Below are 13,383 nucleotides of genomic sequence, written 5' to 3'. Positions count from 1 at the left end.
ACCCCTTCAGTTAACAGCCAAGTTGCCATTACAAAGGACTCCCTGTAAAGGAACAAGTGAAGGTACCATGTAGGACAATTTTATGGACAAGCAGCCCCTTTACTCTTATCATCATGTGAGCAGGAAAACTGGTTTGGTTAGAACTTAAGAATTTGATACTATTTTCTAAACCCTAGTCTTAACACAGGGAAGAACACCTTCAACACTCAAGAAGGCGCTGATCACCTCACTTAAATGTGGGGCCAGTCCAAACTATCTCATTTTATCAGATGGGAAGGGCAAGCAGGTGACCCATCTGATTTCTTCATATATCCTGTTCATCTTCTCAAAACATACAAGCTGAAAAGAACTCATATGAATAGGACAAGAAATTCCCAAGATTACTTCCCTGTGACCGGCCATAAAACTACAATCAGCTTTGTCTTCAAAGAACAATGAAAACTGAATTGCCTGTTCTAGCAGCCTTTCCCTGGCATCCTTATGGGGGAAATATCACAGTATAGAAAGCACCACCAGTCTGTGATATGTAGGCACAGCAATGGCAGAGAAGAAGGCCCTCTTTGCTATATCACTACCATGCAGAGTATTCAGATGAGTTTCTGTTACGATGGTAAAGTGTTTCCAGACAAATCAGAATTAGTATTCTAATTTCAAATCTTGATCTAAAGCTGGTTTTCAATCCTGGCTTCTTTGCTCCTCGGTAATCCTTCTCCTTACAATATTTCATATTTTTAGAAAATATTTGTTCTTACCGTCCTATTTTTTATCTGCTTTCACTTACAGTTCTACTATTTGAATCTACTCTAAGCCGAGGTAGCACAGTGGTTAGAGTGCAGTACTGCAGGCTACTTCAACTGACTGCTAGCTGCAGTTCAGCAGTTCAAATTTCACCAGGCTCAAGGTGGACTCAGCCTTCCATCCTTCTGAGGTGGGTAAAATGAGGACCCAGATTGTTGGGGGCAATATGCTGACTCTGTAAACCACTTAGAGAGGGCTATAAAAGCACTATAAAGCGGTATATAAGTCTACCGTATATACTCGAATATAAGCCGATCCGAGTATAAGCCGAGGTCCCCAATTTTACCCCAAAAAACTGGGGTAAACTGGGGACTCGAGTATAAGCCGAGGGTGGGAAATGAGGCAGCTACCGGTCGGGGAAACCCTCCCTCCCTCAGCCGAGAAGGCTGGCGGCTCCCCCGCCCCGCCCTCTCACTGCACCGGCAGGGCTTCCCCGCGCTAATGCAAAAGCCTGCCAAGTTTGCGCCATCCGGTATAATGTGAAAAAAAGGAGGAAAAAAAAAACTCGAGAGAAAGTCAGATATACCGAGTATAAGCGAGGACGTTTTCCAGCACAAAAAACGTGCTGAAAAACTCGGCTTATACTCGAGTATATACGGTAAGTGCTATTGCTATTGCTACTCTGGGAATAAATAGGTCTCTCAATTTAATCCTCTAGTTAAATTTCTGATCAAGTGAAAAAGACCATGGTTGCACACGTACAGATGAAATGCCAATGATTTTTTTTTTTTTTTGCATGGATAATTTTTTCAGGCATTTCAGTGCAACTCTGTACTCCTGCTGTTAAGGAGAAGAGTCAAAACATTCATACTAACTAAACCATTCTCTTGCTTTCTACACAATTGTAGTATTACTTTTATAATAATATAAATATAATAACAATAATCTGCCCAGCTCCAAATAATTTCCAGTGTGGGTGGCTTATAAGCAATAACATTAAAAACAAGAAAAATGCAATAAAGAAAGAACAAAAGAATAATGAATGGCAAATACATGGACAGGAACAAAAAAGAAACAAATCACATAATCCAAGGGTTTCAGTCTCCTTGCCAAAGGCCTGGGCAAAAAACCAGATTTTCAAGGCCCTTCGAAACACCAGCAACTTAGGGGCCATCTAGATCTTAGGGGAAGTCTCATTTGAGAGGGCAGGTACGGTTACAGAAAAGGAGTCCTGATAGATGGCAAATAAATCAGACACGGGCAGTATTACAATAATAAATAATGTCATTACATTTATTATAGCCACCCACTCCAGCAGATTCCGGAGCCTTAAGCCTTCTTTTAATTGTCCGAAGAACAGTGCTTTCAGTGAATTTTTACTTTTATTATTTTTGAAAATAATTAAATAAGAGGTACCGAGGATTTTCTCTTCCAGACCAACTTCTGTTTGTTTTCCTAACTGGGAGTTTTCTTACAGCTGGTTTAAAGCACCATTCCCTTTTCTCTGTATAGGTTAAAAAAAATCACTGCTGTGAAAAAATTGTTTTGATCCATCTTGGCTCTGTACTTGTATTTGATACTGAATTAATCCTTAACTAGCAAAGGTGCCGATATACCACTTTCTTTTCTCCCCTCCCTTGGGGAGTCTTCTCTTTTGACAGCCTCATCTGGCTAGTGTGAAACATACAAATCGGGATGATGTAACAAGGAAGTGCACAGCTACTGCATCTTCTCTAAGGCTGTTTGTTCCTTGTACCATTTAACTAGCACATATTCATCTGGGCCATTTGCTCTCCCTCCTTCTTCCTCATTTTATCTTTAGAGGCTCCTAATTCTTAGGAAGATTCTGCTGGAAGGCAAAAATTACTAGTTTGCATTCAGAAAAATCATTAAAATTGACAAATGATCTATGGGCATTTGGAAACATTTCTCCCTTTTTGGGTTCCTCAATTTTATACCCACTCCTGGGTTTCCCTTCTCTATGGTTTACTGCAATGAATATTGTGTTTGCCTGCAACAGGGGAATGGGGTGAAGTGCAAGAGAAAGTAAAGAGAGTTGGGAAAACCAATGAGCTTTTATACAGCTCAGTATCTAATAGCTGTAGTTATATAAAGGTAGAGGAAGGAACAGAGAAAAATATTGGGCTAGTTTTATCTGATGGGCAGGTATCGTCACTCAGAGATCACAGATGTTATGAGATAGCATAAATTTTATATCCCTTGTTGCTCTGGTGGATTCAGTTGGTTTAAGCAGGAAAAACGAATTCAAATGCATGATGATCAGTGGAACGACTTGCCTGCAGAAGTTGTGAATGCTCCAACACTGGAAATTTTTAAGAAAATGTTGGATAACCATCTGACTGAGATGGTGTAGGGTTTCCTGCCTGGGCAGAGGGTTGGACTAGAAGGCCTCCAAGGTCCCTTCCAACTCTGTTGTTATATTATATATTATGATGACAGATGATTCAAATTCTGGACCAGGACCTATGTGAAGTATCATTTGAATGAAGGACATCATCACTGCTGAGGCATATTGGTGCCAATTTAAATTGCAAGTGGGAAGACTCATTGCTAAAGTAGCCCTTACATGCTGTGCTTCTTGTTATTTCACCCACTACTTTTCATCACAGGAAATCCTAAGAAAAAGCTTCCTGAAAATTCAAGCACACTAAGTATCTTCAAAATCTTTTAGCTATAGTCTTAGTTATCTTTTAGAATATTACAGGTTCACATAAACTCTATTCTGTGGACCCTGCTAAGTTGTGGCATGCTGTGTTAACTGGGAGATAGCAGAGAGGCCTCAATTCATACAGAAACTTGCTGGGTCCATTAAATATTTGCCAATTGGTAATTTGTCAAAAGAACCTGTACAATAACTTTACAATTTGTGCATGTGTACACACACGCACACACACTCACACGTCCGTCTGTCTCTGTCTGTCTGTCTGTCTGTCTCTCTCCCTCCCTCCCTCCCTCCCTACACATACATACAGTACCTACATATAATATCATTTCCATGTTAAAAAAAAGTACATGGAATGAGATGAATATTTGGGACGATTCTGCATTGTTTTTGCTTAAAAGATAAGACCATTTCTGATGCATTACTGAGCCAGTCCATACTGAGATTTACATTAAGTGCTCTGGACCATTTCTCTAAAAGCATTTGTCTGAAAGCAGATGAACAACACACAGCTTCTTAAACAAGACATACCTTGGCTCAAGACCAGCTGACATTTAGATCCTTCGCACTGAAATATCTCTAGTGTATAGCCGATGAGTGAAAAAAAATCCTCTACACGCATTCAAAATAAAGGTGATGGAAATGTTTTGATTACCCTTTTCCTTAAAAACAAGCCTGCTTAACTGGTATGGACAACTGCACTTTTTAAAAAAATGCAATATGTATAATTGACTACCACTGTACTTTGGAGTAAGGTCAATTAATGCAGTGGGACTTATTTCTGGGTAAATTTCTCTTTAAATGTGCTGTTTAATAGAAAGGAGCAGAGATTTTATGATGAATCTAAGTGCCTTGAGTTGCTATGTGGCTTGTAATTCATCACCAACCTAGTAATCAAAAAAATTCAGAGAAGATTCAGGTGGCAATAATCTTAAATGACAACAGTTTCTGAAAACTCTGCTGGGTATCTGCACTGGGGTTGTTTGTTTGTCTGGTACAAGATAAGGTGAGGAACAGACAACTATCTCAAATCAAGATTGAATCGCTTTGCTTCTTTCAAACTCTAATACTTTTCAACTTGCCAATGAACTGGGGGGGGGGGAGGAAAGGGGGAAATGGAATGCCGAGAATGTATGCAGAGATCATGAGAGCATAGAAACCATCAAGAGAAAACCGTGAGCATGTGCAGATAGTGCAATTGTCCACGTAGCGCATGGGGGAGCCACTTGAAACCTGTGCACATGCGCAGATGTGCAGCGCAATTGCATGTGCAGCACACAGGGGGAGCCGTGCAAAACCTGTATGGATGTGCAGATGGTGTAGTTGCGCGTGCAGCACATGGGGGTGCATGCGAAAGCTGTGCACATGTGCAGCACATGGGGAGGAGCCACGCATTAGCGCAAATAGCATGCACGCACGCACGCAAAGTGCATGAAGCTCAGGGGTGAAATGCTCCCGGTTTGGACCGGCTCGCGTGATCCGGTAGTGATGGCAGCTGCTGGTTCGGAGGACCGGTAGCAAAAATCCCTGGCCCCGCCCCCCTGCCTCTGCTGAGCCACACCATCAGCAGAGGGTTTTTTTTTAACTTTTAAAAGCAGGTTTTTCTTCAGCCGAAACATGCCTTTAAAAGTAAAAGAAAGCCTTTGGGGATCCTGCCCCTCAGCTGAGATCGGCAGAGCCTTTAAACTTTAAAACATTTTTTCTTTAAAGGCTCTTCTGGTGATCTCACCTGAGATCCTCATCAGCAGAACCTTAAAAAACATGTTTTCTGTAGAAAACATGTAGAAAACCTCCTTTTAAGAGATTCTAAGGCACTTACTTGATTACTGATCGAACGCATGGCTTTTTTCCCAGCCCGAAAGCCCCAGTTTCACTTTCAGCACCAGATAGAATCAGTTGCATAGCTAATCTATTTCATCACTGAGCAACTAATGCTGGCTGCCTTTGCTGGCTGAGGAACTCTGGGAATTGAAGTCCACAAACCTTAAAGTTACTAAGGTTTGAGACCCCTGAACTAAAAAATATAAATAAAACTAAATAAAATAATAAAATAAAATATTTGTGCAGCTTTCTGAGATTTTGTGTGTTTCTGTAGTGTTTCACTCCAACTACACAAACACACAAAATCTCAGAAAGCTGTATGTGGTATTTTGTGTGTGTGTATCAGTTATGTTGTGTTGTGTGTGTGTAAAGTGTGAAAGTTGGTTTTTGAGCTTTTTGTGGCTGTGTGAAGTGTGAAGTGCAGCTGCTTTTACACTGTGTGTGAGTCAGTTGTGTTGTGTTGTGTGTGTGTAAAGTGTGAAAGTTGGTTTTTGGTACCTCTTATTGTTTTTTATACTTTATTGTTTTTATACTTTATTGTTATTGGCCACGCCCACCCAGTCATCTGACCACCAAGCCACGCCCACCAATTAAGCCACGCCCACAGAACTGGTAGGGAAAATTTTTAGATTTCACCCCTGATGAAGCGTGTATCTGTTCGGCACTCGGTGAGTAAAAGGTGAGCCACCACCGCAATATAGTGTATCCAATGAAGTTTTACTTTTGGGAATTCAAATCTTGCGAGGGTGTTTCCTTGTTTTGGGTTCACTAGTCACAGAGTTGACATTTCAATTCTAGAGCCATCTTTAATGATTCTATCAGTATCTAACAAAATGGATAGAGCCAGGATATTCAGATTCCTCCCACTCCCATTTTCAGTTTCTGGAAGGATTTTGGAGGTTTTCACTAAAATATATTAAGCCTATTTAGAGATATTGTATTTCTCATTGGAGATCACAGAGGGGATTAAAAGCCATATGTAGATCAGAGGGGGGTAGGTTGACCCCACTTATTTTCCAGGGGTGTTAGGTTGCCCTCACTTGTTTTAGAGCAGCATATAGTTTCCTTCCTGCCAACCTAGCAGTTCAAAATCATGCAAATGCAAGTAGATAAATAGGTACAACTTCAGTGGGAAGGTAACAGTGTTCTAGACACCTAGGGATATAGTCATGCCGGCGATATGACCACAGAAATGTCTTCAGACAACGCTGGCTCCCTCAGCTAAGAAACGAAGATGAGCATCACCCCCTAGCATCGGACACAACTGGACAGGGGAAACGTTACCTGTAGCTTTAAATAGTTTTCTAGGAACAACTTACCACATGGCATGCATATAGGTTGGAGGTAGACGGGGGCTGCTGACAGGTGTGCAGTTATAAGACCTCATTATTCTTTCTGCCAGCAAAAAGTTTCGGAAGAGGCTTGCTACTAGAAGATCCTGTCTGAAGAGCTTTTGGAAAAGATCTGCAAAAACAAACAAAAAAACTCACAAAAGATGTACCAAAGGAAAAGCACCCACGAAGAATGTGGCTGCTGGTGCTGGAATTAGAACATTCCAAAATTAACTACTGTAAAAGTATGTATTTGTTTAATTTATATAGCCATCCATATCACCTCTGTGACTCTGGGTAGCTTACAGGTAAAACATAAAAGTGTTTTATGGTGTAACATGTGCAGATCTAGATGCACATGTAATTCTCTTTGTCACTGCATTTTGCATTAACTTAAGCAGCTGAATATGCTTCAAAGACAGCCCCATAAGGAGTGCATTACAGGGAGTGATCAGGGCATAAATAACTAAGTGTAGAGTCTCCTGATCCAGGAATGGATATAAGTGGTGTTCAACCTGAACCTGTGCAAAGGGCCTTCTAGTTCAACTGCCATCATCTTTTTGAGCAGGAATTCTGTATCCCAAAGGACCCCCAAATTTCCCATCTGGTTTGCCTGGAGAAGAGTAGCCCCATCCTAAAACAAAGATGGTAAATTCCTGGATCCAGGTGGCCCCAAAACCCAAAGTCACTCAGTCTTGCCTGGGTTAAGCTGAAGCCTGTTCATCCCCATTCAAATTCCTACTGCCTTCAAACTCTCACCAGAGGTTATCAAAAAGCACAGCCAATGCTACCTCAGTCCCATACCCAGACATAAAACCTGATTGAAAGAAGTCTACATTTAATCCAGGATCCATTGAATGTGGTTGCACAATCACATTCTCAAAAATTTCCCCTAAAAATGGGGAAGATTGGATATTGGATGGAAATTGTCCATAATGGTTGGGTCCAGCAATGACTTCTTGAGGAGAGGGAAGATCAATGCCTCTTTAAAAAGTACTGGCACCACTCCTTTTCTCAGAGATGAATTTATTACCACCGAGACCCAACAGCAAGTCACCTCCCTGGAAGCTTTCACCAACCAGGAAGGCCATGGGTCTAATAAACAGTCTCTCACAGTCTTAAGAACAGAGCTTGCTTCCTCAGACCCAACAAGTTTGAATCCTTCCAGATAACATGACAAGAGTGTCTCTGGCATGTCCACAGGACCTGCACCATAGCTGGCATCCAGCTGGGATTGAATCTGAGCAATTTTGTCTGACAGATACTCTGCAAACTCCTCTATGTTATATATGAACTTTTAAATACAGTACATCAGTCTATTTATAACTAGCTGGTTTTCAATTAAGACTTCGCCCCAAATTTTCTATTTCTGGAAAGTACTACAGAAGTAAGGCAATTCAAGCCGGGGTAGTCATATGTAAACTGCAGTGCTGTCAACCAATGAGATTCACCTCTCCCACATGCACACACAATATATGTGAACTGTGCCCTTGTAAGAAAACATTTACAGCAAGTCTAATTGACCCTGAATGGCAACAGGAGAAAAATCAATCAGGAACCAGTAAATCAAATTGTTTATATTCATTGATCGTATCTTCAAGATAATGTGGCTAACATGCTGACCTAGTAGGAAGGAATAAATGATGAGAAGGAATAAATAATAAGAAGGTGGCCCAGATCCCAAATGGGTTTATAGAAAGCCTTCCAACATCATGCTGTAATTGATACTGTGTCTGCCTTTGCCTTTATCTTGCTTTTGCAATGTAGTAGACCAAAGGTATATACTGTAAGGTATGGTTCTGCTTTTCCTCAGCAAAGTGCCAATGCTGTAATGTTCTATGGCATGCATGAGAAATAAAATTATGTTGTATCTTCAAGGTGATATGTTTGTTTTAAGGGGTCACAATAAAGCATATCTATCGAATGCTTTTCCATCATATGCTAAGCAATGTCCTATACTCCTTGAGTGATTACATCTTAAACAAAACAGAACTGTCATTTCTGTGGGGAATGAAAGATGAAGACCAAACATGGTGATTCAGAACTTTGATCCTGTAAAGCAGGGGTGTCAAACTCATGTTGTCACAGTGGCATCACATGATATATCATGACTCATTTCCCCTTCACTAAACTGGGCGTCAGCGTGGCCAGGGTGTGACGCATCTGGCCCGCGGGCTGTGAGTTCAACAGCCCTGCTGTAAAGAGATAAGATTTGGCTCAGTCCTATTTTCCGAAACAAGTTTTTTTCCTCTCTTTTTTATTTCTTGGTTCTCACTGCATCCTTTCTCTCCTTCTCATTAGAAATTAGTTTTCTACTCCTGCCTTCTTCTATTATGATCAAGCTTTATATATTACCAGTAATTCTGTGCACTTATCTGTCCTAGTCTTTACCTCTGGGTAGGACGTTCCATGCAATTGTATCCGTGATGGCTGTAAAAATCCAATTCAATTCTCCTAGAGGCGTTCTCCTGTCATTGAGCCTCCCAGGAATTCTACAAGAAATAATGAAATTTTATCATTAAATAGAAACATACTGAAGCAATGTTCATAATGGCAAAAAATACCTATCCAATAAAAATATAAGCTCTTACTCTTCTAAGTAATACATGATAAAAAGGAAGCATTATTTCTTGGTTGTACTGGTTTTTACTGGAATAAAAAGACCCAAATATTGAGTTTCATCAAGTATATAAAAATACTAGACAACAATAAAGGCCTTGCATAATTCAGAATAAGTGCTAATAAGCAAACAGGGGAATACTTTTATGTTTTTCCCCCTCCTAATATTATAGTAAGGATGAACTACATGTTAAATCACTGATTATATTGACTAATAAACTGTTGAATCTTTTTGAAAATGAGCATCCTGGGAAGTAATGGAATACTGAATAAATTGTACAATGAGGCTTTTACATTTTAGAATGCAAAATATAGAAAAGACTGTATCACTAATCTAAAAAGCAACCTCATATGGAATATAGCAATTAGAGATAATATAAACCCATTCTTCCAATTTTTCAGTTATGAAGATATTAGAAAAAGAAACATAATATTTTCTTCTGAAGTAAAATTTCAGTTTAAATAGAAAACATTAAGATTGTAATTTGAATTCAGCAAGGAAACCATTCATTTTGTGGTACATATTTGGCTTCCTCAGAATCAGACAGGAATCACAGGGTTGGTTTAGAAATTGCACCTCACTACACAGGAAGCCATCAATGTGTGCCCTCTTTCTCTCAAATTTCAATGGGTCTTTATTTCATATAGTTGAAAAACGAATGTCACTCATCAATTCCCAGCATGATGGCTTCCAAATTAATTGCCTTTAACCCTTACTGTTCACATAAGGCTTGGCAGAAACTGCATCAACACAGATTGAGATCTGAGAATTTAGGCTAAGAAACAAGTTCAAGTCTACGAACATTAAAATATTTACCCTCTCTCATCAGTTATGAGTTTTTTAAATTTTAAATTTTTACATGTCGGCCATTTTGTAATATGCTTTGTTTTAAATTTTTTGTTTTAATTGTATATACATTTGGTTTTTATCTTTTGGCTGTACACCGCCCTGAGTCCTTCGGGAGAAGGGCGGTATAAAAATCTAATAAATAAAAAATAAATAAATAAATAAAATGGTTCATGTCACATTTCTTGGCTGATAAAGCCAGCAGTGATTCTGTAGTTACTCTGCTCAAGATTAGATGGAATATATTCAACCTCCAACTCAGTGTTTTAAAAACATGCCTTCTAACAAGTCACTTCTATATGTCGAAAAGTATGTTTTCTGCAAATCTCTTTTGCATGTCACCTGCAAATGGATGGAAGATCCCTATCGCTACTGAGAGAGAAAAATAATAATTAGACTTATTCTGTCCAAGAGAAAACAATAGAGGTACTCCTCAATTTACAGCCACAACTGAGATCCGAATCTTGATTGTTCAGCAAAGTGGTCATTAAATGATATAGCCCGTGATTCCCCATGGGACTACTTCGCTCAATGATTGCAACCCTGGCACTTGGGACTGAGGTTGTTAAGTGAACACAGTTCCAGATAAGGAGCATGGGATATCTTGGGAGTGAGGGAGATCCTGAGAGTTTCAACCCAGGAGCTGAAAATACTCCCTGCAAAAATCCATGGGCATCCCAAGGCACCCCTTTTCTTATTATGCTGTCCCCTTGCCCCAGGCATAAGAATCTCTCTGCTCAGGAGCTGAAAATCTTCCCTGCCAAAATCCAAGCAGCATGGTCAATGATATTAAAGGGTGCTGAGAAGTCAAGAAGAGTAAGAATGGATGTACTGTCCCCCATCCTGTTCTTGCCATAGGTCATCAAAAAGTACAGTCAGTGCTGTCTAAGTCCCAAACCCAGGGCTGAACCCAGCTGAAAGGGGTTCAGATCATTTGTATAATCAAGGAACTTCTGAAGCTATTGCACTAAAAAGGGAAGATTGGATACTGGATGAAAGTTTTCAAGAATGGCTGGGTCCAGTGCTAGCTTCCTGAGGAGAAGGAGAACCAGCATCAAGTAAATACAGTGACTTAAGGCATGAAAAAACAGAAAACAGAATAACAGAGTTAGAAGGGACCTTGGAGGTCTCCTAGTCCAACCCCCTGCCTAGGCAGGAAACCCTACATCACTTCAGGCAATTGGTTATCCAATATCTTCTTAAAAACTTCCAGTGTTAGAGCATTCACAACTTCTGGAGGCAAGTTGTTCCACTGGTTAATTGTTCTAACTGTCAGGAAATTTCTCCTTAGTTCTTGGTTGCTTCTCTCCTTGATTAGTTTCCACCCATTGCTTCTTGTCTGCCCTCAGGTGCTTTGGAGCCTGTATTCTTTGGGGAAACATACAGGATTTGGAGATTAATCTGTGAGTATTTTTACAAAATAACTATTACCAAATAAATAGGATGAGGAGATTGCTGGGTGCCAAGAAATGCTTTAGTGGACACTCGGTTACCCTTGGGCACCACATGAGATACTGTTCTGCCCCCCTCAACCACCCCCCAGAAGACACACGAGCTGACTGTATTTGCCAGCCATTTATTCTTGCTACAGATATCAGCTCTGGCAACCTGCGATTGCCTGCCAAGTCCTCCTTATCTCTTCAATGCTACTGCAGTCTGTTGCTGGAGCAACCCAGAGTTCAGAAGTAAACAGAAGTCCGAAAAGCCAATTCCTGAGTCTCACAATAAAGCAGCCAAAGTTTCCAAAAGTCAGTTTTTGTCCGTCACGGAGCCCAAAGGCAGCTCCACCCACTTTTATACCCTGTGGGGCGTGGCTCCGTGACTCAGCACTCCCTGGGTTGGCCCCTTCCTTTCTTTTGCTGCGCACGCTTCGCTCGGCGTCGCTGCCTTGAATCTATCCACGATTGATCCTCCTCAGCTGGCTCTTGGGGCGTTGCCAGGGGGAAAGAGGGGTCAGGGGAAAGAGGCTGTGTCAGCTCCTCCTCCTCTACCTGGCCTACCTCTGGAATCTGGAGCGGAGCCAGAGAGGAAGTTTCTGCAGAGGGAAGCCCTGTCGGCTCTTCCCCCTCACTCTCTGAGTCACTCTCTGCCAGGAAGCCCGGATCGGGGCCCGCAGACACAACAGATACCCAGGAAGCAAAGGACATCATCTGCCTCTGGTCCATGCAGTTCAGTTGGGGTTTAAGGACAGAGTTTCCCCTGTTCTAGACCAAGATGTCAGGAATACATCTAAATGTAAAGCGTGTGAATCCCTCCTCACTGTTTTTTAAAAAAACAAAAAGTCCTTTTATGTTCAATGCCAGCTTCTTTCAGCTGGGGTTCTATAGTTTCCACGAGAGGTCACGGGGGGGGGTGTCTGTGAGAAATTGTGATCGAAACAAAATAAACATTTTTTGAACGTTGCACAAGCACTTGCAGTGGTGGGAATTTTTACATGCTGTAACTTATTTTATTGATCATGCTATTGTGAGCTGTAGATATAATTTTAATGTAGATCTGAAAATTATTTCAAGGGTTCCTCCACGGCAGTGGTGAAATCCAATTTTTTTTTTACTACCGGTTCTGTGGATATGGCTTGGTGGGCATGGCAGAGGAAGGATACTGCAAAATCCCCATTCCCTCCCCATTCCTGGGGGAAGGATATTGTAAAATCTCCATTCCCACCCAACACTGGGGCCAGACAGAGGTGGTATTTGTCGATTCTCCAAACTACTCAAAATTTCCGCTACCGATTCTCCAGAACCTGTCAGAACCTGCTGGATTTCACCCCTGCTCCAGTGTAATAAAAAAAAGATGGAGTAAGGCTGCCTCTACGCAAAATAACTCAGACTAGATATAGCTTTAATATCTAAAAACAAGCAACTCTTCAGGGAAAGAGAAGCCACTGAATACATTTTTTTACATATTCTCACAGTATCTTTTTGAAGGTTGTTGATAAAACTATTTCCAGAAGACATTAAACTGTGATATTACTTGCTGTTCTTATGAATTAACTGCTGATCATGTCTATTGCACAGTTCAATTAGTATAACAGGTATAATTCTGGTAGTTTTCAAATAACTACTATCTATAATCCTTGCTATTGGCCACATTCGTTGGGACTGATCTAGAGTCCAAAACATTTTGAGACAATCTGGTTATCTGTTGTTGCAATTTACAAATCACTGTTCCACAGAAGCTTCTAATTATCAAATGGGATATTTCCAGCTAATCTTATAAAAATCAACAGTTTTTCCTATGGGATCATTCATCAAAAGACACCCCTAGTGATTTGTGTGGAATGAAATGATTGAAATGGAACAGTCTTCTTTGTTCCAATGAGTAGGGGATGTTTTGTGCTTTTA

At 40.6% G+C, this 13,383-nt stretch overlaps 1 protein-coding gene across 1 annotated transcript in view; it reads right to left on the bottom strand.

Annotated features, from left to right (window-relative positions):
* The window catches only part of RPTOR (regulatory associated protein of MTOR complex 1), a 478,109-nt gene that overhangs the window by 174,128 nt on the left and 290,598 nt on the right, over nt 1-13,383 (bottom strand). The window contains exons 8-9 of the mRNA XM_058165601.1: nt 8,965-9,065; nt 6,562-6,706 (exon numbers count right to left, since the gene is read on the bottom strand). Of these exons, the coding sequence (XP_058021584.1) occupies nt 6,562-6,706; nt 8,965-9,065 (246 nt within the window). The remainder of the gene's footprint in view (nt 1-6,561; nt 6,707-8,964; nt 9,066-13,383) is intronic.

This window comes from Ahaetulla prasina, chromosome 2 (genome assembly GCF_028640845.1).
Source record: "Ahaetulla prasina isolate Xishuangbanna chromosome 2, ASM2864084v1, whole genome shotgun sequence".
In the NCBI taxonomy this organism is placed as follows: Eukaryota; Metazoa; Chordata; class Lepidosauria; order Squamata; family Colubridae; genus Ahaetulla; species Ahaetulla prasina.
This window is presented reverse-complemented; position numbering and strand designations above follow the sequence as displayed.